Here is a 26,173-nt window from a genome sequence, read left to right on the forward strand (position 1 = left end):
TTCACTGGTACTTTCTGTCACCCACTTATTCTGTTTATTGGAAAAGAATAGCATTGCATTAGGATCAGAAAAGCTTTTTGTATTCAACGTAAGACAAAAACACAGCAATTGTGACATAATTCCATCTAAATGCCTGCATACACACATGGAAAAACCAGCATTCGTGCAGTAGCTTTTGTGCAAAAGAAACAGGATGCTGCAAGTTCGTTGGTGGTGTTTTGCAACAAGCTTCAGACCAACAGCCAACCAACATGTGTGCTCACCACTCAAGTTCAGGGACTCACATTTAACATAGAGAGAACATCTACATAGGATATTGGTTCAAAACAGTGCTGAACTCCTTCAAACCTATAAGTTTGCCTAGTTAGTTTTATTCTTAAGAACTGCATAACAGCTATAGGGTTAACAAGAACACGATGCTTATTTAGTGAGCGGAACATAATTGCAGAGCAGTGTTGTTCTGGGAGCAGCACCTTTGCAGCCTCCCCTTGTCTGATGGGCATCCAGTGCTGCTCAGTTACACTACTTCCTTCTATTGCAGAGCCTAATGTAAGTAATTTCTGAGTAAGATGGGTGCACATGTTTAGTATTTGCACCGTCTCGCAGCCATCCCCTTTGGCCTTATGGTGCTTACCTTGAGCTGTGCTGCAGGGCTGGCAATGGGCAGATTCCACTGCTGCCACTCACGCTGTGTCTGCCCACTGCTTCTCTGCTGCCTGCGGTACACCTGGCACAAGGGGTAGGGAGTGAGCAGACAGCGGGCAGCATCCGTGTGAAACAGCAGTGGCACACGCTGGCCTATGCTCTGCAAGGTGGGCTGCAGTGGGAGCACTGCCCACCAAGCCTAGGTAGCTGCTCAGTGGGGACCAGGCACAGCCTGATGGGGCTTGGCCAGGAGATGGGTCCCCAGGCAGCACCTGGGTCCTAAGCTCAGAAGGCAGCACCGGAAAAGCACACTTTGGATCAAGCTGGTTCTCCTGATGGAGATGACAAGAAATACTGTGATGCAGACACCTCAGGGCAGCACAAAATACGGCAAACACACCCAAAGCACACAGACCCCATCCTCCTGCACACAGCTCAGCTGCACCCAGCGATGAGCCAGGTGTGCTGCAGCACCCATCTGCAGTTACAGATGCTCCTCCAGCCACTGCAAATAGTTGTTCATCAGCCTGTGCCCCACGGCCATGTCACCCGGGCTGGAGACAAACAACAGTGCCCCGTGGAAGCCATCCTCGGCATGCTCATGTGAGACAGGAACACCCGCTGCCCTGAGACGCGTAGCATACATGACTCCATCATCCCGCAGCACGTCGTGCTCACAGGTGAGGATGTAGGTGGGGGGCAGCCCCCGCAGCTGTGCCTCTGCTGCCAGCAGTGGGGCCGCCCGCAGGTCCAGGAAGCCCGGGTACTTCTTTGCCAGCGCAGGGCTCCCATACACTGGGTCAGTGTAAACGTGGCCCTTCTTCATCCTGTCGGGCAGCAAGGTGCTCCAGTTCACAAACTGGAACAAGTGGCCCCATTGGGCTGGGACGTGGCGGTTGGAGGCCATCGCTTCCCTGAGAGATGGATCAGAAGTAAAATATTCACTCCAGAACCTGACCATGAGTGACTTGGACAGGACCGGCATGTTTGCATTTTGGTGGTAAGATGGCAAATTCAGATCAAGAGTTTGAAGAGCGGGATAAATCAAAGCTTGGGCCTTCAGCTTGGTTGTGACTTCAGAGTCCTCCAGCAGCTACAGATAAAGGAAATAAGTACAAAGTCAATGGAAAAGCATTGATTCTCTCACACCAACAGAAGACCTTTAAAGTAAAGAATTAACTCCTCCTTCTCACACTTCTCCCTCACACTCCTCAGCAACCCTCCCAGCCAAGCACAACCTGACTAGCTTCCCAGAGATAACAACTTCATACTGACTTAAATAACCCTCAAAAAGCAGAAGGGACTCTTTAAGAGCGCTCAAAGGGCACTAACAGTCAGTCTTGCTGCTTTTATTTTGCTGTCATTGAGAACTATGAGTGTCAAATTGCTGAAATTCCCTTTTCAAACACCATCCCTGAAATAGTAAAAATTTACTTCAGGATGTCCCGCTGCCATTAAATGGCTGAAGCAGATTTGCATAACTGGAGCATTAGGACCTGCTGCACAACAGCCGCTCACACCAACCACACAGACAGAGGCGTGTTGTTCCCTTTGCAGCATTTTCTAAACCTGCATGAAATCACAGGAAACAGCACCGTGTTGAAAGCAATCCACGCACCTTCTGTGCCACAGCTGCTGCCAGGTTGCCGCCGGCACTGTCTCCTGCAACGCAGACCCGCGTTGGGTCCACGCCGTACTGGGAGAGCACCCTGCTCTGCAGGAAGAACTTCGATACTGAATACACGTCTTCAAACTGAACTGGAAAGTGGTGTTTGGGTGCCAGCCTGTAACTGTGGGAGAGGAGCAGAAGGGCGTTACTCAATTCTGCAGAGCTGGGGAGTGCATTGCATCCCACTCTCACTCTTCTCCGTGAAAACACACACATGGATATGCAGAGCTGTGTTTTCTCTACCTAGAATATCTCAGATGCTCTTATCCCACAGTTTGCACCTTGAAATACTGCATCTAATAAAAACCAACAGCAATCTGCCTTTCCGCTTCTATAGATTATGCACCTGTGCCCGTAGCAATGGCAGGACCTGTCCAGCTGGGATGCTCAGACGTGGTGTTACCCACCCAGCTCCACAAAGTGCAGCCTGAAATAAGCAACACTCGGCACCCACCGCTGCACCTTGACTGCTTTTGTTTACAAATACTGAAACTAGAAGAGAAGCATATGACCCAAATAAAATTAAACCCAGTTCCATTCATGTATTTCAAACACATGTTAATCTAGAAGGAAAATCTCTTACTTGACTGATACCACAACAGCATTCAATTGGCTTGAAGTCCTTCTTGATAGAAGGTCATAGCCTTGCATGCCTGAAATGAAAGGAGTCACTGAAAATCCATTTAAACACATTTGAGAATGAATACATGTACAGCTGCAGGTTCCTCATGGCAGAAGCTTTCGGGTGACTGCAGCAGCACCATCAGGTTCTGTGTCCATGGGATTATCTCAAAGCAGAAGAGATCCAGCTGTCACTTGGATGCTATCAAATAGAATTAAATACAATAAAATTACAGTAATTTCCAAGCACCGCGCAGTGCAACATCCAGAAGGCTCAGCTGTTGTGGCAGAGAGAAATGGAGACAAGCAGCACAGCAGAGTCAGCTCAAGCTCTCAGCATCACACGTGCATTCACACTGAAATGAAAGAGTTTGCCTGGGAAAAAGAGCTTGGCTCACCCTCCCAGAACCAAGTGGCCAACCACTGCGCTGAGCTATGGATCCGTTACTGAGAACTTCAGACACATATACAGGATTTTGATGCCGGTCTGGGTGGTGGCCAGCTATGATCCTTTACATCCTTTTATGTAAGGCACCGAAACTGAGCAAAGCAAAGCAAAGGACTGGCTGTAGGGGAGAGCGTGACTGGGCCTGAGAGCAAAATATGAATAGTGCCCACAAAATAATAATAGCAAAAGCACAGCAGCAATTAAAACATTTCTGAAAACCCTGTTGAAATTAACAAGGAAGAATACTGAGCATGAGGTGAACGCTGACAGCACAACAGTAGCAGAAATGAAAGAAACACTTCTACCTTCCTAGAAGCACATTCATGAGAATGAAGGATGCAGTAATAAATGACTTCTGACATTGCAGAACTCCATCAAATTAGTTCCAGGTATTATTAACTATCCCATGCCCTCCCTGGAGCAAGAGGAACGGGGAGCTTCCACAAACCTTCACTCGCTGCACCCCCATTTGGTTTCTGTTTCTTTCTGTTTCTGTGTGGAATTTTTCCCCCTCACTGAACCACCCCTCAGTTCTGCTCCTTTCTGAAGGACACTGTGCCTGTAGATAACACACCACAACACAGGGCTGGCCATTGGAGCAGCCATTGGTACTGCTTCTCACGATGTGCTGCTGAAATGCAGTCCCCTCATCCCCTCTGCTCTGACTCCCAGTGGAACACTGAGACCTCCAATACAAACTCTGGCACTGACAGAAGAGCTCACCTGCATCCCCAACGCACCATCCTCCACCGTGGAAGTAGAGCACTGCCCTCCGCAGCCCATCTCTTGGCTTTTTGGGCAGGAAGAGGCGGACGGCAACACCACTGAGCTCCGTGTCTGTCACAGTCACGTTCTCATCTGAGGTTGGTGCCACATACTTAACAGTTGAGAACAGCATCAGGACATCCATGTAGTTCGCCAGCCCCAGCTGCTCAGCAGCCTCAGCCTAGAGCCCGGGAACAGAAGTGATGTTTTACACACAGCCATATGGGTACCTGAGCTCACACATCTACAAAGCCACCCGATGATGCACAAGCCTCCAAAGCTGCTGATGAGCTCAAGGGGCAGGACACGGCTGGCTCAGAGGGGTTCCCATCACCAGCACATTTCATTACCAGCAAAATTGACATGATAAATGCACTAAGCATGGATTTTTCCCCATTCCTTCTGCTTCTGATGGAAAAACAGATGAGGAAGAGCAGATTGTCCATGTATGAGCATCCAATAACTTCATATTTGAAAGTGATATTGAAATAGTACAAAATCATACACAAGTGACAACAGCTTTCAGGTGTTTTTTGTACCAACACCTGTTTAATCCAGCCCACACCTTGGGGAGCAATTAAGAATTCCTGCAATGCCAGCAGGAAATGGGATAACTGCAGAAACTTACGTGATGGAAGAGGCAGCAACAGAACAGGACAGAACTCTCTAGCCCAGCTTTGGCTCAGCACCACACTGCCAAGCCCAGCCCAGTGCCCGTGCCAGTAGCACACAGGTTGCTCACAAACACTGGCCAAGGAAAACTGAAAACCTATCCCACAGCTCCTCAAAGACTCCCTCCTATTTATTTCTGTGGCAGCCGTAGCCAAGCAGAAAGTTGCCCTCAACACACAGCTCCCCTCCTCCTCAGGCCTTCATCTCTGACCTTGTTTTCAAACCAAGCTCACCCTGCTGCTGCCCTGCTGGGTGCTGAGCAGATCCAGCCTCAGACCAGCACCAAGCAGTACGTATGTTTCAGGTGGGAACTGCTGCATCTACATCTGTGTGCTGCATGGGCTCAAGAGTTATTCGGTTGAAATAGCTGCATTACATGACTGAAACGAGGCTGAAGCTGAGAATGTAGCATGTTAAAACTAGCACGGAACCACACATCAGCTGACAGCACAGTCCTTCTTGCTGTATAAATGCGAACAGGCTGCAATGCCACTTCCTCCCCAGACTGCAGCTTGCAGCTCTGTGCTGCTCAGCCAGGCTGCACTTTTTGGTAGGCAAGACTACAGGTAGTTCAGTATAAAAATATGGTTTGAGTTCTTCATGCCATGCCACTGCCAGCCCTGCAGCCAGCATGGTTTGTTCTAGGCCTGCACTGTCAGCAGATTTCCACAAAGCCACAGAACTAACAGCACTTCAGCAGCGCTGTTTTCCTCAGGCTGGCATGCTCTGTAATGCTGCAAAGTACAGGGGCTCTGTGAGACAGGAAAAGTTCAAGGAGCAGAGCTTCAGCTGCAAAGGACCAAAGAGCAAAACAAACCTGTGTGCACCTATCCGAGTTCACAGTATAAATCACACTTCACATTAATTCTGTGCTTTTCCATGACAGTACAATTAAACTTTTCTACCAGTTTCTTTACAGTTACGGTTGTGCTAAGTGCACTTGATTCCAGATACTACTGCCCTCCACTAAGTGTATTGCCATATATTATCTGTAAGCATCACGGATAAATATTGCCACCTATCAATCACCACAGACCACCACCACCATCCCCTTTCCACAACACCACTTGCACCCAGACCCACACCATCACAGCACCAAACTCACCATGTTCCAAAGTGTCCTGAACATTGCTGACATCAGCATGAGCTTCCAGGGCTGCTCGACATTCTCTGGGATGGGGGTGTAGATGTAGTACGCCACGAGGGTGAAGGCGATGCAGAGGCAGAGCAGTTTTGCTCCCATCTTTGCCACCAGTGTTTTGCCCAGAACTGATCACATCAGCGCTTGCACCGACACTCGGCAGCTAGCAGCACAGATAGGGCAAAGTTAATCCCATGTTGTGTTTGGATCCCGCCCAGCGGGTGAGCTCTCCTCTGATCAGTCTGCACAGAGGTTACCCCGTCACGTCCCTGCTCTGAGGCGTTTGGGCACTTGGAGTGTGCAGAGTCAGCACTTCAGCTCCTGATTACAGATGGTACACTGCAGTCGCCCACTTTTTGGCATTTGCAATGAGAACCAGCAGGAAGCTCGATGGGGAGAAAGGCAGTTGAAATACGAGGAATGGGATGAAGCCTGGGAACCAGAGGCTGCTGTAAAGGGACAGACAAAAAAGCAGAGCAGCTCTGAACATTCAGGAGCTATCAGATTCCTTGCTGTATGTGTTCAAACAGATCCCAGCTTGCAGCAGAAGCAAACATCAGACAAAAGCTGCACATATGCACTGTCATTTCTTAAACACCACTCCCTGCACAGACAGAAGCATGCCCATTATCGTGTACTAATGCACCAAAGCCATTGTGCAATAACAGGTGTGCCAGCACACAGTTCGGCTTCTGGTTAATATTTGAAAGCCTGGATTTATTTGCTGCTCTTCTCAGTGTGGAGAGATTTCTGTCCATCTCCAGAGACAGCCACTTCTGCATGGGACGAATCAAGAAATAATACAGGTCATAATTCGGGAAACAGTCACTACGCACTGTCCTTACCCTGAGTTCACCTCTGGCTTAGACCAGCACTTACAGCACTGAGCCTTTAGATGCCCTAATCTCCTCATCTCCTACAAGCAGCTCTCCAGCAAATTGTAGCAGCAATCATCCCCACCTGCTCCTGAAGGGTACAGAATTGAATTCACTGTTTACCTAAGGCAATCCCGAAGCATCAGTCAGCACTGAATTACCTACATCACACCCATGACAGCACAGCCCTCACAGTGGGACAGACCAGCTGAGGCAGCACAGGGCCCTCCATGCAGGGACACAGTGCAGGAGGAACACACACGTGCTAACACTGGGGGTGCAGCATCCCTGCCGCAAAAGCCCATGAGAAAGTTATCCACGTGAATGGAGCTCTGTTCCAAAGCAGCCCTAGGAAGTGGCCCATTTTGGGAATACACAGCATGAACCGAACTTTCAAAAGCAGAACAGCGTTCACAAAGCAGTGTAACCTCAGTGGGAAATAACTGAACACAACCTGGATGCGATTTGAGCACCATCAATAATGTAATCTAGGGTACACTGCCAACCAAACGATCAAATCTGCAGCGTCATCCCCTCATGCCCCGGGCTCGGCGCAGCGCCTGCGGGGGGAGCGGCACGGAGGGCTGCGGTCGCAACGAGCACCGAAGCGCTGCTTCGCCCCGAGGCGGCGGTGTAGGGAACTTAAAGGCCGCCGGGAGGCAGCGTGGCACTGCAAAACGGTTCCTTCCCGCTGCAGCCCGAACGCTCGAGAGTTCCGAAGCGTGGCGAGAATCACCCCCGAGAGCCGCGCGGCGCAGCGGGCGGTGTGAGCTTCCTCCCGAGATACAGAGAATGAGCGGCTCTGGGGCCTCGCACAGGTTGCTCGTGTCGCCTCGGGCAGGACGAGTCACAGATTCGTTGTAAAAACGCAAAGCTTCCCTCTGCAGCCCGTCCCTAATCTGACTGAGCTCCACTCAGCGATGAACGCAAGGAGAGCACCAAGAATGTGAAGGTACCCTTGAAAGGCAATAGCAGCTCTACAGTAACTGAGTCCTCGTCCAACACACAGGTGGGAACAGCTTCTTATGAACCTGCTCCAGTATGCAAATGTGAGAGCAACCCGAACAACTACACACTGCAGGCAGATGTGCAGTTGTTAGCAGCAACAGCTCAAGCAGGATAAGCCCATGACCTGTCCAGCCATCCCACCTGGCTGCCAAGTTTTTAGTCCTCAAAAAGCCACACCACACACCAGGCCTTGGGGCACCTGGAAGCATGTGGCTGCTGCTCCTACTGAGCACAAGAGCTTCTCAGCACTCTGGTACTTCTTACAGCACAAATTGCCTTCTAATCTTTCCCCAGTAAATAAAGCAGCCGAGGCTGTCGTCCTCTGCTGCAGGGGATTAAGACTTATTAGCAGCAGAAGTCAAATAGGATTTCGTATCCCAAAGGTGAGAACAAATCCCCTGCATGCCAGAGCTCAGCACGCGTTTGAGGCAAAGCCATGAGCAGGGGCAGCAGCACGGGCTGCAAATCAGTGCTTCAGGACCAGCAACCTGCAGAGAAAGGAAAAATAACAAAAAGAAATCAATAAAGAGAAGCAAGAACAAAGCGTCTCGCTCATTCCTAATGCCTTTTTCCTGCCCAAACACAGCCTGCGTGTGCCTCCACCCACCCCTTACCTTGAAAAGGGCAGCAGCACTTTTGTCTTCATTATCTCTACTTTTCAGTGCTGCTTATGGACAGGGAGTTGGGCCTATTTGGATCAAAGGAGATGGCACTCACATGATGCTTAATACAAGGCAATTTGGACATTGTTCTTTTGGATATTGTTCTCCCATCTGTTGTTTGTTACTGAATTGTAAGTTGCATAAGTGGAAACAAATGTTTGTATTGAGCTATTGAGCACACATTCACACTCCAAACTAAAAAGAAACCAACACAAAACCAAATTCGTGGAAAGCAAAGCCCACATTTAACACATGCAGCACTCCTGAACGCACAACAAATCAGCACTTCCAACAACACAGGGGGAGCCTAACACCACTGAGATATTGGGATCATTCTGCAAAACATTCTAGAGTGCTCATTATCATCACTATTTGAAAGCAGGACATTTCAAGCAGATCAGTACTTTGTTCTAATGCTTTCAAAATGAAACACTGGATTCAAACATCACTTTTTACTTCTTATGAATGTGAGGATACACACACGGGCACACGATCATTTTGAAGGCCAGTTTCTGACACAAATAACGCACAGGTGCTGGAGGCATGGGCACAGTGGGGATGGTGAATGGGAGAGACATGGCTCAGAGCAGGTCTGTACGTGTTCCTGTTGAGCTGCTGAGGAACACGAGGGGGATAAAGCAACTTAAATCAGAGCCATTCCAAATGGTAATTCCAATGGCAGATGAGGCAGAGGCGTAATGAAAACCAGAATTTCCCTGCTTTTGCTGTTTGTCTTCCAACTGAACACTTGGAAGTGCTTTTAACCAAACAGCGCTGAGTTCCTACAGCCACAATTTAAGGGGGAATCTGATGTTCTGTGCAGCACATCAGAATCTCCTCATTATGCCACGGCACCAAAGGCACATGGGGGGTGGGCTCAGTGCAGAGGCACACTGTTAGTCAGCTGCTGTCTGAACCACACAGCACCTGGTGCTGTTCTGCAGCTGGTTTGTGCTGGGTCTAGTTCTCCTTGGAACAAATATGCAGATGGGCACTAAGTGCATTGACAAGAAAACAAGCAATGGCATGAAACTGGGTGCACTTTGTTTGCACCTACACAGCCCTGTCAATCAGAGGCCCTCAAGGATATTGTGGGCAGAAGCAGTTCCACTTGCTTCTCCAGTGGATTTTCTGCATGCTCGCACCTCCTAGGAGCTGATCAGCCCTTACAAGGCAGGCTGTCAGACTGCAAGAGATGTAGAGCCTCAGACAAACTAACTGCTAAAATATGTTCAAAAAACATAGATGCAAATCTACGCTTTTTACTTCGCTAATTGAAAGTGGAGCAGGTGTGGCTGCAAAAGCAGCAGTCACAGCTCTTACAGCTCTGCAATTACCTTACAGTTCATGCAGAGCTGAGAATACCCTCCACCTGCAGGACAGCACGTCAGCACTGTGAGGGCTCTGCAATGCATCTCCTTCAGACCATGGAGATGGATAGAAGCCAAATTCTGCACTGACATTCCTGCTAACACGGTGCTGTCCGAAGCCAGCACTGCTCTTTGTGATCCGTTCTGAAGGAATCCACACACAAGCAGAGAAAACAAATCTTTTTTTCTACTGCTCCAGAGCTCTGCCCTGCCCTGATCGTACCCAGCTGCTTTTGGAAGAAATACCTCAACTCCATGAACTTAAAGTGAAAATGACAATGAATGAGCTGCTTTTAGGATATCTTCCAGAAGATACTGCTTTGCCAGACAGGATTTTTCAGTCTGAAATTCACTGTGTTACTCACACCAAATGGGTGCGGAGCCTTCGTGACAGGGCTGACTTCACAGGGAACAATTACACTCCACGTTTGATGCTGAGCTAAGCAGCTTATTCTGCATGCTGGCTTTGAGTTTTTATCTCCTCTTGATCTCTAGTTCACAGAATCACAGAATTATAGGGGTTGGAAGGGACCTCTAGAGATCATCGAGTCCAACCCCCCTGCCAAAGCAGGCTCCCTACACCACGTCGCACAGGTAGGCGTCCAGGCGTGTCTTGAATATCTCCAGAGAAGGAGACTCCACCACCTCCTTAGTTCCCTAATGCCTGACTATCTGACCTGAGTTGGCTACCAGGCCATTCACTACTCAGAGTGCTTCCATTCTCCCTGCTGCAGATCAATGATACCACACAGACTATCCAAGCTGTTTGAACTTAACATTACCTTAACAATGCAGCCAACATACTGCTGAAACAAAATCTACTCTAACATGTTCTCCAAGGGCACACATGAAGACCCTGACCACCAAACAAAACAATTCTGAAGGTTATGAGTGCTTCCTCCAGTTGCTGTGGATGCATTAATATACCTAACGATCAGTGCAGCAATTCTCTAACTGCATCCCTACAGCATTTACTAACAGACAACCAAAGGACAAAAACAAAATTCATGTTAACGTCTGGGAAGGAAGCGGGCAAACCTGCACCAGCACCTTGTGCCACACAGGCTGACAGGCAGCTGAGTCCACAAGAACAGCCCCAGCATCCCACCAGCACAGCGCCTGAGAGGGCAAAGTGCAGGGTCTGCAGACAGCAGCTCCATCATTGCAGTCATCCAAGCAGTGCAAGGAGCAGGATGTGGTAACAGTGCAAGAAGCACCATGAGGCCACGGGAGCATAACTGTTTCCAATGGGAAACGTATCAGACATTTCTGGTAATTATTAGGGACATTAATTTATAATATCTGTGTTTATTGATTGAAAGTTTGTTTCTCTAAGTTTATTTCTCTAAGCACCTACAGCATCCAGCTGCTTCCAGCACTGCAGAACTTCTGGGAGGTCTTCTGCAAGAGCCTCCAGGTTCTCCAGCCCAGACTGGCGTGACCTCAATGTGTTTGCAATTGCAGTAATGGCACTGAGTCTGTGAGCCCCATCACCTCTGTGGCTCCTGTTTCTCAGCAGCAGCAAAGCCAGCCCCAGTACTTCTCTCTGAACATTAGGAAGTGGAAATTCTCTATAACCATAATTCACTAAGACTTTTATAAAAGCACTCCTGACTAATAACAGTGCAAGCTAAGCAAATAATTCTCCAACCGCTTCTGTAAATGCTAAGTAGGTCCAGGAGTCTGCACTCAGAAAATGAAGAGCAGAGGAGATTTGCCTCCCTGCTCGGCCCAAACCCCTCCAGGCAGTTCACATCCCACTGCTCCAGGCTGCTTTCTGCTCAGTCCGCTATAAGAACTTTGCAGAGTGCACCCTGCATTTTTTCCTGTGTAAAAATGAACCAGCTGCAAGAGAACTCACAGACACCAACAGCAACTAAATGTGGTTGTTCAGGTACTCTGATATATCTGAATTTACAAGACTCATCTGCAGCTTTGCTAACGCCAGTAAAACCCTATTTTATGAGAAAAAAGTCTTCTTCAGATTGTAGAATGAGTTCCAGTTTGCTTCTACAAAACAAGAGAAGTCAGCCTCAGAAAGTGTCTCTCTTCAAATCACAGAGGTACATATAAAATTATCACAGTCTACAGAAGTGGAAACTTTGAGTTCCTGTGAAACTCCATCCCTTCTATAACCCTACCACAAGCAGGATCTTTTACTGTCATCCCTGCTGTAATCTTGCCTTAACCAGAAACTTTTACTGTTTTTCCATAGACTGCATTCTTTCTGGTTAGAAACATCAATTCTGGCTTCAACTTCCCAAGTGGATTTATTCTGGACGCAGTCACAAAGCCAACAGAAGAGCAGAGAGCATTGCAGAGTACTTTGCTGGCAGCTACTTCCAGAAACAGCCCAGCCATTAGTTCCAGCTGCCTACAACATGCCATGGCCCTGACTCCTCACGTTTCACCTGAGAGGTGGTAAAATCCCTGTATAGTGCTGAGCTGGATTGCAGGGACAAAAGCTGCCCCCTTCCTCCTCTCTGATAGCTGCTCTAAAACTGCAGCATCAACTCAACCAGCCAGATCCCAAGGGGAAGACGGAAGAGTAAGGCATCATCAGTTTCTTCTGCTGCTCAACAGACAGGTCCTCAGCACCTCACCCTGCCCCACGCATGGCACAGCCCCATCCTGCCCAGACTGCTGGCAGCAGCTCCACAGAGAGCCCTGAACTGGTCCTGTCAACATCTGCTGCACAGCACTGCTCAGAGCCAACACTCTTTGGGGAAATTTACTACCTCTAACATTTTTTCTGCGCTGGTTTCCTACAGATTGGACATCTTCTACATTTATTTCCTTCCCTACTTCAACACCAAGCAGGAAGGCCTGCCAGTCAGCAGCGCTGTACCAGGTTGGGATGTGCCCCGAACACTTACCCAGCTCTGTGCCTTCAGCTGCTGCCCATCCACCTGCCCACTCCGGAGGTCCCACATGCTTCAGCAAGAGCAGCACTTCCTTTGGTCAGGTTTTCAGAAGAAATCACAAGGAGAACTAAATTCCCAGTCAGTCTTTGAGGCCAAGATAGCTGCTATCTCAGGGAACAAACTAACATCTGAGAAACGTCATTCAGCCTCCTTGGCTTGTCTTGGTCTTGAAATAATCAGTAGAAAAGCCATGCCTGGAAATGTAACACAGCCTCTTGTTGAGTCCTCACCAGGCCAGGCTCCTACTGGCAATCCAAATGCAGTTTGGTTGTGTCAGTGGAAAACATCCCCTCCTTTTAGCACATTCCCATAAACTCCAGAGCAAAATCTCCATCGGAAGTTGTAGCAGCAACACCAGCCTGTGGAGGAGAAGGAGGCAGCACACAGGGAAGGACCTGCGGGAGCCCTGGCTGCAGGACCCACTGTGCTGCTGCTGCCCCAGCTCAGTGCATGGCTGGCACTCACTTGGACACATTAGTGCTGAGTTACCCATGATTCTGCAGTCACAGATGAGGGACTTCACATGTCACCTCCACATCACACCCTCTGTCACTTCAGATTTATTTTCAAAGTTTTGAAGTCAGTCAAAAAATGTCAACATTTAAACACACAGAGGGGCCTTTCCACCCCATGCAGGTCAGAAACTGCTCAATTCCATAAGTGCTGTTTGAAGCCAAGAAGAACTCCAGGGTCACATTCCACAAAGTGCTCCCAGCTCTGCTGCTCCAGTGGCTCAACCACCTCAGTTCCTTTGTATTAAGAGAGAAGTTTCCCTAGGCCATACTTTCTCTCCAAAGGCACACTGTCCAGGCACCCTGTCTGTAGAAACTGACAACAAAAACTTTTCAGTCCAGAAAACTTGCTAAAACTCACGTTATTTGAAGCAGCTAATAAGGAATGGAGAGAAGCTGTTTTTCAGTATAAGTCACTCATCAGCCCCCAGTTCTTACCAACAGTTCAAACTCTGCACAGAGCAGATGACTTTGAGTATCCTTGGCAGCAGCACAGAGCAGACTTTTACCATCAGCCTCTCTCAGCCTACAAGAGCAAGGCAGCAAGGAGGGCACAGCCAGAAGGAACATTGTCTTTGGTACTCAGGCTTGTCCTGATTTCAAAGCTCTGATGTGAATAGTTCCATTCTGTTTTACTGGATGTACTGCAGGAATGTTTTCCTTGACAAAGTAGGACACTGCTGGCACAGTGCCTTGGATTACAGATCATGTCTTTTCTTCCATTAGAGTCAAACCTCTGTTCCCTTAAAAAAAATCACCAGCTATGTTTGCTATAGGGGCAGCTTTGCTCAAATAATGTACATTCACAGCCAGAGCACACAAACACCAAAACCTCTGTAATTTCAGCTCTGTAAAAAAAAAATCCACATTTCCATTGAGATCCGAGGCCCCATTTCTTATAGAATAAACCACATAGTACATGAAGCACGGACATGGCAGGCAGCAAGCAGAGAGAAGAAAGCAGCCCTCCAGTGCAACAACTACACCTCCCCAAGCACTGCTCTGCCCACAGGGGCACCTAGAAGCAGTGAGTGCGCAGCTGTACCCCATGGGCATGGTTGCTCCCTGCACAGAGCAGGGCCAGCAGGTATAGCTTTGGAGATCTGTCAGACTGATGGACTCAGAAGATGCTTTGCTGGAAAGTGAACTGAACTGCTGTACCTGAGAAGCAGTTGGGATAAGCCCAGCCAGCAGGTTCTGTGGCTCTAAAGCATCTGTGATCATGAGAGGACACTAGGAAGAACATGAAGAACAGCACTACCACCCAACTATCCTATCTGACACCTCCATGGACTAATGAGAACAGGAAGCATTGCATGGGGTGTCAGCTGCAGCCATGCAGAACTCCCTGGGTCAGCCCGGCAGACTGAGATGAGCAGCAGGGCAGCCGGGCTGCTGCCTGGAGCTGACTGCTGCACCCCTGAGGGCAGCTGCTGCTGCAGGCGCCTGGCTGCCCCTTCCAGCCCTTTGGAACCTTTTGTCCTTTGTGCGATATTTGCAGCTCCTCCAAGGGGTCTGTGCTAGGAACAGAAAGCCGCGGGCCTGGCAAGATCCCAATGTCTGTTTTCTTATTAACTTAAGAAGAGAAAATGCCAGCCAAGTCTACAGCCAAAGCAAACATTTTTCTGCATTTTGGATGCTAAATGTAGCAGTAAGACTGAGACATGAAGGAATGTACAATGGTGGATAAAAGAGGAGAAAACAAGAGATAGTACATAGAACGCATTCTGAATTAACTTCTTTGAAGTTTGAGCTCTGTGACATTTGCAGCTTAAAAGGGTTATTTCTTCTACTTCTCCCCAAATTAAAAAAAAAAGAAGCAAGCAATAACCCAACCAGAACACAAACCCACAGAAGCAAGCAGAAGTGCTGCTCCCAAAGAGAAGGGAAAGGGCCCTCACAGGCCAAACCACACAGCCCCACTACCGTTTATTTCCAGAACAGACACTTTTCTATGGAGGCCAAAACCATCCTACCTGCTAAAGCTGAGCCCACGTGCCAGCAGCTCTCAGCCTCATTCCAGAGGTTAGCGCACACGTGGGCTCTGCAAGGTTAAAGGATGCACATTCAACAACAGAAACACCATTTCAATAGGCGAGGGTTTCCTTGAGCTTAGATATTCATGTCAAAAAGTATGATGAGAAATAGAGCCGGTACTTATTTAAGACAGATGTGGTGCATTTCACAGTATAAAGTGTTATGAAATCAGTACGATATTAATAGCCAAGCTTTCCAGAAATAGGAAATGTGTGCAGTAGCTTCTAAGGTGTGTGCAGCCATCATGACTCCAGTGCAGAAATGAGAGTTTCAGATTTCATGAGAATGTTCCATGTCCATCATAGAGCTCTGTCAGGGGTCGTGCTGACTGATGGCACGAAGGAAGAAGCAGCAAGGATGGAAATTTATCCACGTGGCCAAATTCACTACAGCAACAAGGAAAAGAGGCAGATCCAAGCTGTAGGAGCTATGAAAGAGGGGAGAATGCTATTTAGTTGCTCTGCCCTCCCAGCACTCAGTTCGGCACAAAGCATTGCTTCTGTCAGCACTGACCAGGGCCATTCACCCACTGTTATGAGCATCATTTGCATTGGGTGCATGCTTAGTGCACCTTCCCTGCATTCATCCAGAGAGCTGTTTTACACAAGACACCAAGAGTCATTCTGAAAGCAACACAAACTTCAACAAGAACCATGAGGGGGAAGGGAAAAGCCAGCATTAGCAAAGCCCATCCATAAAGAACGGATCACAGAGCAGGGGCTGAGGGGAAAAGCAGTACGTTTCAGTAACACGGAAAACTAAGCTCCATATTTTTACACTGCTTTCCAGTGCATCTGCATTTAAATCATCTGATCTGCCTGGCCTCTCTGCCAGATGTTCCTTGTTCTTCTTGTAGCAGAGGTGAGTGAGAACAAGCAGATCTCAACTCTTAGGTCAGAGCAGCCCGCATAGGGACAATGGTATTCCCCTGCCTGCCTCCAAGGCAAACTGAGCATTGCAGAGCTCAGTGCAGAGCAGAGCCAAAGTACTGATTGGAGCAGTTCTGCACAGCTTTCAGTCTGTGAGTAAAAAAGATTCATGTTACACTGAGCAATTAATTGTGCTCAGCTCCAAAGACTGGTTTTAAACAAAGCAAATTTCAAACCATCGTTCAGCAAAGATATCAGGAAAAGACTGCTCCAATTTTAGAAACATTTGCCACAGAATCCAACTAATCCACAGAATGAATGCTTTGATAACAAACACGCTGGGCAGTAGAGTCCTCACACCAAAGACCGGGCAGGAATCACACTGCAAGGAAAGCCAGGTAGGTTTACAGCAGGGCACCTTGCTGCCCTCAATGCTGCTGCTCTGGGTGAAGTCAGAGGTTTGATGCCACTCTGGAGCCAGCACAGGAAGCAAATTAGAGTAATATTCATTTTTTGACTATTGTTAATGCTCACACTGGATGAACATGGCACAGAAGTTTCTGCTTCAGTCCAATGTGCACAATTTTGCTCACACAGCTGTCTAATATTGTTTCCATGAAGTCACTTTGGGCTTCACATTACAAACAAAAACAGAACAAAGCCAGAGGTTATCTGCTAAATACACAGCAGATAAAGCATACTAAAAGCCAAAAACATGTGAATTTACATCTAAGCACTTCCAGACCATGACTCTGGTCTTGCTTAATCTTAGTGTCAGGAAGTGGCTTGTTTTCCAGCAAGTTTTATTTTGCAGGATCCAGAAGCACATCGGGTCCTTTCTAAAAGCTGCCCAAAGTTTTTGGTGAAAAAGAACCTAAGAAAGTATTTTTGAGAAAAGGAAGGAGGGGAGCCCTTGCTGCAAGGAGGCTGATGGCATTTCAGGCTGCATTAAGAGCACAGCCAGCACCTCAAGGTGACCCTGCCCCTCTGCTCAGCACTGTGGTGAGGCCATCCCTGGGGTGCCAGGTCCCCAGTGCATGGAGGATGTGGGCGCTCTGGGGAGATCCCAGCAAGGGGCCACTGAAATGCTGCAGCCCCTGGAACATCTCTGCAGTGAGGAGAGGCTGAGAGACTGGGCTGCTCAGCCTGAGGGAGATGGAATCTTAACACACGTAGGCACCCAGTGGGGCACTGCTGGTCCTGAGGGACACGAAGATGCGTCCCAGCCAGCTTGGGCTTTTGTGGCAGTGAAAGATCACTTCAGTTCAAATGCAGGACAACTGATGGTTCTGGCAGGTTGCAGTCTGGTTATTCTACCTGTGTTCAGCTTTCAGCATTAAATGAGTAACTGATGCTTTCCACAGTAAAGAAAAGGTAAGAACTATCCCAAGGGTGCCGTAAGTACACTGTCCTGGGTCACACAGCAGGCAAAGTGCAGAAAAAACCAAATCATCTTCAAGTCTGCATACTTGTTGTTTCTAACCAGTAACCAGCACCTCTGCTCAGTTAAAAAACAACAAAACCTGTATAAAGCACTCGCACATTAAGATGAAATTCCTCTGTGACTAAATATGATATTTACTAGAAGTAAAGCTGGAACATGCAGGGCTTTTTCCAAGTGCTTTGAACAGAAAGAAGACTTTATACATATACACACTGGGAAGCGTTTAAACTTCAGCCAGGGATAAACGCTCCATTTCATAAATTAACATTGGGTTGACGCGAATAGTTCAGCATGACAAAGGAGCATCATATGGGCCTTTTGATGCAGACCAGTTTACTGCAATGAGCTTCCAGTTGATAATCTCTGTACAAGACCATGTTGTATATATCATGTTACAGAGAGCTAAGCTTGCTTTGGAAATAATTTGTTCAATTACATTATCCAAGTATCATCAGCACTAGGACAGCATAGGAGGGAGGGGAGGAAAAAAAGAGACATTCTCCCTTTGTATCATGAAAAATGTTGGAAAGCATGAAAATTAGAGGCAAATGTTGTTGTAGAAATAAGAGGAATGGTGCTCAGATTTCCAAGCAGGGCTGTCGAGTATGTGGGGCAGGAACTGCAGAGAGAATTAAGGGCACATTCCTTTCCACTTGAGTCAACAATTCTTTTCATATTAAAATAAAATAAAATCACAGCTTACTGTTGTGGAAAATGAACATATTTACTAGCTTTTAATGGAGAGTTAGTAGCTTTAATAGAAAACTGTCAGCCAGCACTCATTGCCCAATGAAGTTCTGTTTTTTAGTAGGATACATTTAAATCATGATTGACCCAGCTATTTACAGTTACTTGTTCCAGTCATCCAAGAAGAGCTATTGCCTTAAGTAAAAGGTTAATCCTATGGTGGCAATGTATTTTACCAGGCCTGAAGGGGAAGCTTGTGCCTCTGTAACAACTCTTGCCCCACGTTTGCCCAACAGTACCAGAAGATGGCCCTGCAGGGTGCTTGCAATTCACAACACAGCCCACGGCTGACCAAGGTTCCCACCAAGCTGTGTAGTGAGGAACAGAGCCTCCGGCAGGGAGGCTTCCTGCAGAAGGAATGCTGCCAAAGCAGACCCACTTCTACAAGCAAATGTTAACTATTATCCCAGCCTGCAGGAGGGCCTTGGAATGCACCCAGCCTTGGGCAGAGCAGCCCCGAGCACAGCCGTGGGGAGCTGAGTTTGGGAACATCCACTTCAGCATTTCTGGGAAAGGGGAATCAGCAGCTGAGCAAGCTGCTATTGCACTTCATTAATTGTTCTTCTTCCAACTCCCATTCCTGAAGGCACAAGTATGTCTGTTTCTTCCTTTACCCTCCACCATCTTCAGAGCTTTTTAATCCAAAATTCAGCAACTCCTTCCCATGACAAAAAAGCTGCTACACCCCGCCAAAAGATGTGAATAGGATGGAGGCCCCCTACTCACCCCTCTACTTCCCAGCCCTGCCCATGGTGTGCTGGTTCCCAGGGGCTGTGCCCATCCTTGCCCTCCCTCATCCCACCAGTGAACTGGGCACAGAGTTGCAACACTTTTGTTTGCATGACAGAAACAAAATCTGAAAGGCTGAGTATCTGTCCAGCCAGCCGCTGGTTTACAGGCTCTACTGTGAGTGAAGACATGCTACATTACTTATCTGGAGTTTCAGCTTAGTAAATAAAGTTTAGCTGCTCCATGTTAATTTTTCAGCAAATAACATTTACGCTGTTCAGATTCACAGGCAATGTGAAATATAACCAGCTTTCCACAGTCATTATTTCTTTTTAGTACGATAATGAAGTTTTTCTTTTGTTTTTGAGCTATATTTACTTAAAGACTCAATAAGACAGAACTGTAGACTCTTCACGCATCACCATTTGATTTCTGAATGCCAGCCAAGGAACAAATAGAAAAGCACTTTAGTGGCTGCCAAGCTGCTTCCAAATGCTCTCTGTCCCACATCTCCAATACAGAACTAATAAATAACAGCAAATCATGCTGGGCTGAGCACAGGGGGTGCTGAGCCACAGAGCCCAACTCCTCCCAGCAGATCTCTGCCTGTCCCGGCCATGCTGCAGCACAGCACTGCCCACAGCTGTGCACCCACTGCTCTGCATGCACCCAGCTCAGGACTGGCACTGCTCCTTCCCCCCTCCCAGCAGAACAGGGGCAGCAGGAGCTGTTGTGCAGCGAGGGACAGGAGGGCAATGGGCAAATGAGCCATCTTGTGCTCTGATCCGTACAGTCACGTGCCTTGAATTTTAGCACAGCAGTGATATTCTATAAGAAGGTTTTAATGGGAAAAAAAAATGGTTTGGAGAATAGTTTGCAATGTTCATCCTCAGAGATCATTTTGCATTCAGCAATGGAAAGGTCAGATGAGCTGACTTACGGTTCTGACACAAACCAACAGAAACCTACAGCTAAGTTGGAAATATACAGCGTGTTTCCAAAACAAATGAAACATAATCACAGTCACTTAGGAAACAGTAGGAAAACTCCATCTTCCACCAGCCTGCTCCTGCCCTCAATACACACAAATACAGAAATCTTTTGTTCCAGCTCGCACCCCTGAAGGGCTCCCCAGCTCATTCATTTTGGCATTAAGCAAAGGATCATCAAGACAAGCAGGACAGCCTGACTACCAACAGCGTGTCCTCCTCTGCTTCCCTAACAAACACCCACAGGCATTAGCACTGGAGCCAGGAAGTGCCTCCAGCCAGCAGAACACACTGGAGTTGGGCTCTACCCTATTAAGTGCGTTCCAGAGAAAGCCCTGTTTAAAACAACACCAAAACAATGGTTTTCCACAGGTAAATGTATGTTTTTACAAATTAAAGCCCATAAACTTCTTTGGATGTATCAGATCAGACTTTCAATTCAGGAACTTGAACAAATGTTAATTGGGTAAAAGCAATTTGTGATGGATTTCCCCAGAAACCTACATCTATGTGCCTCCCTATAAATCCACAGCTCAGAGCAGAAGTAAAGCTCAAAGTGAAGTGCCTTTAGTCATATGAACACCTTCAAAGTCCCACCTTCCCTCTCAGGCAATAAGGCAATGGTGTGATATGTAGTAAAGGCATTTGTCTGCTACTTGTACTGAATTGGCTGGGAATTACAGCAGTGACTCCATCAGCAGCTGTCCTCAAAGTCTCATACTACAGCCCAGTGCTGCACTGGCCTCATTTCTACACTTAAGCACACCTCAGACATCTGTGCCAATACAGCTTAAAAAGTCATTTTTAATTGCAGAGTTGCATCTAGTTCATGTAAGAGTTTGTACATTGCTCTGTACTGGATTAGGCACGAGACAAGCAACTCTTGTAAGACAAAAAGCTGCACAATATTACACAGTGCAACAGACCAAGCACAGAATGCAGCCTTGAGAAGTTTCCTACTTGGATGTTTGCACAGCAGTGTTTGGAAGGAGCCTTGGTTTTTCTCCCTGGGATGATCCATTTTAAAGTAGAACACAAACCTCTAAAATCTAATAAACAACAATATAGCTTTGATTCTTATGTGTTGGTCTTTAATATTCAAAGCAAAATTCACAGCGGGTCATAGAAGACAGCTATTGCAAGGACCTCAGGAGCTTACACAGCCTCCTGCCCAGGACAGCACTGTGGAGATGGAATCATAGAATGGAAGCAGCACACAGGACAAGCAGAGATCACTTTTTAGCTACAGCCTCATGAATCTGATATGAAAATTAAAACTGAGTCACAAACATTATTATGTGGGCTCTGGATTGAGATAAAGGAGAAAATGGCAATTTCATTTTCCACTTCTTTAATCCATATAAATTTCACTGCCACTACTTACCCCTCCTAAATGAAATTCTGGTGCCATTCAATACAAATCAGTTACTTCAGGCTGGAGGTTCCAAGGTCTCACTCCAAATGTGTGTGTACATTTCATTCAGCTCAGTGAGGTGAGCTCTCTGTAAGACCAACACCAGCATTTCATTTAACATACTTGGCCCTGGAGTCTATGCTCGCCAGCCATTTTCTGGCACATCTATAGCAGAAAAGCTTTATAATGCAAGTTTAAAAGTGTATTTTCATGTGTGGGTCTATTTGTTTCAATACACCACACAAATTCAGTGAGTAAAATAATGGGTTTGAATTAAAGGCATTCTTACTTTCTGCACTGTAAACAAGAATGTTCCAGTGGAGTTATCTCAGGTTTCTTCCCATAGAACAAGCCTCTTCCCTCCTCCCCATGTTTCAGTACAGAACCCCTGACTGCCTGGTGTGGGCCTTGTCTCACAGAGATCTGAGTAAGGATCCATTTACCAGACACCTAACATCCTGCTACTGCTCATCTTCGCTTCCAAGTCCCAAAACAAATTGCTTGAAGGGAGCACAAAATAACACAGGGCCTTGACCAAGCAAAGGGGCTCAGCCTGTGCTTATTTGAAAGCAGTCCTGGGAGGTTTGTCTGCTCAGGAAATCTGAGTCATCTGATTCTTCCTTCTAACATCTGAAAATAATGAAGTCCTCTGGCTAATTAGAAATGCTGGCAAATAGAGAGCAAAATCTACCAGCTCTGCAGAAGGGAGGTTACAGCTGAGGACTGAAAACACAGCACACATGACCTCAAATCATCCCACTTGTGAAGTTTTCATTTACTTTTAACCATGAAATAACAGAGTTCAGAAATGCTCATCTGCGTGCAACTTCGAAACAAGCAGGTCTCATTTCTTTCAGCAGAGAGGTACCCACTGCTTGGTGGGGGGTGAGTTCTTTGTTTTAGAGCCACTTAAAAGACAGAGTGAGGACAGCCAGCCACCTTCACACAGAGATCACCAGTTCCTGCCATGTAACTATGATAACCCATGGCTTGGATCAGTACTCCAGGATTTTGGTTCACACGTATGTTTAAAAGTTTCATTAATCAACTGCCAGAACATCTCCCATTAGCCATCACTCTACAGCATTGGGTTACGTAGGCTTACTGATTTGTACGTAATAACACACTGCTCTTCAGTCTCAGTTAGCTTTTACTTAAAGGAACAGCTAACCATGCCAACCAGCTGCCACACTGTATCAGCTACTAAGCAACTTTGCCACTCCAGTTCCCACCAATGTGTAACACTGTTAACAGTGACCTATTCAATCTTGTGTACATGTAATACACTAGAGGTACTTTTGCATTTCAGGAACTGTGATCACACTTCATAAGTCAATCAGTAGCGCCACTTACACCACAATGGTGTACAGCCTTACCCAAAACATCATAACAAAAAGCACTACTTTAAAATAAGCCAATAAATTACTCTGCTGTCCCCAGGAAGGAGCATCGACTGCCCGGTGGGCGCTGAATGCCTCCTGCTGGTGAAGCACTCTCAGCTCAGTGAGCACATTTACAGGTGACGCCTCCAAACCACCACACGTGGCAGAGTAAGTTGGGCACTTTCAAAGTGCACCTCCAGGTCCGCAGGAGGCAGCAGACACGGCTGATATTTGAGATTAGCGTCCAGTTTACACCTGGCTTATTTTAGCAGCAGTATTTAATTTTGCGGGAATATCTGCATTTCCATTCGTCTTCTGCTCTGAGTGTATTTGCAGGTTAACATCTCTGCTCCCAAGGTGGTCCAACAGGAGACTGAGGATCTCATCATAGGTCACGTTTAATTACACAGTTTGAGGATATGTTCCAGTAATGAGGATACCAGATTTTCTTAAGGCATGGGGAGTTCTAAACAAGCCTTTCCTGTTTAAAAGAAAAGTGATAGATGGTCTCTCTTATTTTTCTAATGTCCATCTCTAACAACCATGCACGGGAGAGGTACTACAGCTTCTCAGAAGGCAAGAGATCAACCTTTCTCTGCACGGTCACACAATTCCATTTGCCTGCACCTGAGGCACCAAGAGGCAGCTTTTGATACGCCCTCCAGCAGTGTGGCTGATTGATTAGGCTCTGTCAGCTGAGATGGTGGGAGTTCAAAAGCTGCAGTCAGGGGGTGCCCCAGTGCAGATGTCAGTAACAGCCCACCCCAACCAGGAAAGATTAATCACCTCTGGACTTCACACATGATGCGCTCAACAGGCAGAGGGGTACACAGCAGGAAAGAAGAAAGCCCCTGTTTGTCCCAAGCAGATCACAGGCACAAAGTGCTGCTCTGCTGCCACGTACGTGGGCCAAAGTCACTTAGAAGCTCAGGGCTGAGGCACAGAGGTGTGAGCTCCAGGCAGCACTCCCCACACCATGATAGGGGAAGGTCATCATGTAATTCATTAAGTCACACCTGAACCAGCTGAAGTATTTTTGAATGTTTAAGAGTTGTTCCTCACTACTGATATTCATTTACAACTCTCTTACATTAGAAAAAAAAAACCAAACAAACCAAGCTTAACTCCAAACAGGGCCACCTTTCTTTACATAATAAAGAAAACAGAAAAGATAATCCAAAAAATAACAAATAGTGCCTTATCCCAAGAGGAACAACAACCTTTCACAGAAGCACTGAAGATTTCAAAAGACACCTTCTGGGAGCTGGAGGGCCCTCCCTCCCTGGAAGACACACTGATCCCCAGAGCCCTTCCTCTCCAGGTCCAGCACAGGGCAGGGCTGTGCAAACAGGACAGTGAGCTTCAGCCACATCTCCAGCTCTCCAGGCACTCAGCCCTCCCTGCAGTAAACAACTCTCTAGGAACCTATCTGCACTGCCTGCTCTGTTATCTGTACTGACTCAACACCTTTAGTTCTGTTCAGTTTGAGGCCAGAATGAAACACTCTGAAGACTGTTAAGCCCTAATTGACAGTTTTGTCTTAATCCTTAAGTGCATACCACATGTGCTCATAAATTTTTGCTTTTTGGTTTTATCATTTAAAAAAAATAACATTATTTATGCAAGAAAACAAAGCCAAAAACAAAAATCATATGATACTTACACTGCTTCTCACACTGTAGGTCCCCAGGATGCTGCTCAGCTGCCATCACACCGAGTCTCAGCAGCCAAATCCAAGACCAGAACAGACCAAAGTTAGTCCTGCTGGTGCTAAAATGGCAACTGTGGCTGTGCCCAGCTGCAGCCTGTTGGTTTGTCAGCACCCAGCTGCAGCCTGTTAGCACCCTGGGGGCAAGGCAGGGCAGCCTGACCAGCACAGAGTGACTCTTCTGCTGCAATTGCATGGAAAAATAAATGTGAATATAATATTTTATGTTGCCTAAGTTTTAATATTATGGTAATTTTATAGCCAGCACTGTTGGAACAGAAATGGGAATTAAAACAGCCAGATCTGGTAGCATCCCCTGAGCCACTGAGATGTCGGTGCTGTTGTGCTACAGAGAAGAAGTGGGAGTGGAGAGGGGACCAGCCAGCCTGAGGTGTACTGTGAAGTCAGCCCTGTGCTCCTGAGGGTTGACAAGGCCATTAACTTAAATAGGACTAAAAGTGACCTGTGACAAGATTATTGGGAACTGTTTTCCCATGAGCAGCTGCTTGTTCTCTCCATATTAATGGAAACATTTATTTAAGTGTTAGCAGCATTCAGGCTGCATACCTGAATGTGCTTGCTCACATGGATGAGAAAAACCCAGTCCTTAATGCGTGAATTCCTCAGCCATGTTGCTTGGTTTCCTGCAGACTGTACATAGCTCAGCGCTGCACAAAGCAGACGTGGCTTACAGTTCCTGTATTATTTGCACAAATACACAAGTAATTTAAATACCCTGACTGTGTTTGCAGAATCAATGGATGCTTTGCTGGGAGTCTGTCCAGTTCATCACAATAAAACTGAAATGCCTGACCATGGCCTTGAGCCACAGAAGAACTGCACCTTAGTGTGTTATTTTGCAGACTCCCACCGTGGCGCTCTCAGAGCCATGCGATTTGTTTCAAGGCTGTCCAACAACCCACTGAGCCAGCCCTTACCAAATCCTTGTGATGCTTCTGTTAGCTGCTCTGTTCATGACCTCTACCTCAGTCTAGAGGAAAAGCTTTAAAGCTTGCTTAAAGAAACTGATTTAGGGCTTAGGCTTCAATCTGATGCTTGAGTTCTCTTTGGTTCTGATCCTGGAGGTATTTTGGTCACATCTCATATCAGCAGTATTTGCTTTGGCAACTATGTTAGGACTACCTGAAGACTTGTGGGGAGTACAGACCCTGTGAGCCCAGCTGAACTTTCCCTTCATGCCTAAGAACTCGCATTCACCCAACATTCCACCCAAATTTTCCTCTCGACCTTTCAAGCACCACTTACTCGGTTTCTTCAGCACTCAGCCTCAGGAGCGGAGATCTGCATTTATCTGCACCTCATGCTCACTGTGCTCCACTGTACGTAAGAGATGCTGATACTGGAGGTCTGACCTGGTGCATGTAAGGATAGGCTGAGGCAAGCTGAGAAACTAAAAATGCCTTACAGAAAGTGCTGCATAACCTCGTGCTTACAGCCCTGTCCTGGGATGGTGGCCCGGCGCTGGTTTCCTTATGAATGGGGGGCTGTGTTGTACAGCAGGGACTCACTCAGGCACAGCAG

The 26,173-nt window shown here is 47.1% G+C and overlaps 1 protein-coding gene across 4 annotated transcripts; it reads right to left on the minus strand.

Annotated features, from left to right (window-relative positions):
• LOC140255958 (arylacetamide deacetylase-like) lies at positions 1-24,657 on the minus strand. Of its 4 annotated transcripts, none has more exons than XM_072344007.1 (7): positions 24,587-24,647; positions 12,753-13,628; positions 5,926-6,410; positions 4,107-4,329; positions 2,898-2,967; positions 2,264-2,435; positions 1-1,738 (listed from the first exon to the last, which is right to left on the minus strand). In XM_072344007.1, the coding sequence occupies exons 3-7, from the start codon at positions 6,061-6,063 to the stop codon at positions 1,130-1,132; spliced, it is 1,212 nt and encodes a 403-aa protein (XP_072200108.1). In that variant the 5' UTR covers positions 6,064-6,410; positions 12,753-13,628; positions 24,587-24,647; the 3' UTR covers positions 1-1,129. The 4 variants fall into 4 exon arrangements, with proteins under 4 accessions (XP_072200108.1, XP_072200107.1, XP_072200106.1 ...); XM_072344006.1 differs by lacking the exon at positions 12,753-13,628 and adding an exon at positions 21,512-21,629; XM_072344005.1 differs by lacking the exon at positions 12,753-13,628 and having other exon boundaries at positions 24,587-24,657.
• Positions 24,658-26,173: the final 1,516 nt, after the last annotated feature.

Source organism: Excalfactoria chinensis, chromosome 9 (assembly GCF_039878825.1).
Source record: "Excalfactoria chinensis isolate bCotChi1 chromosome 9, bCotChi1.hap2, whole genome shotgun sequence".
In the NCBI taxonomy this organism is placed as follows: Eukaryota; Metazoa; Chordata; class Aves; order Galliformes; family Phasianidae; genus Excalfactoria; species Excalfactoria chinensis.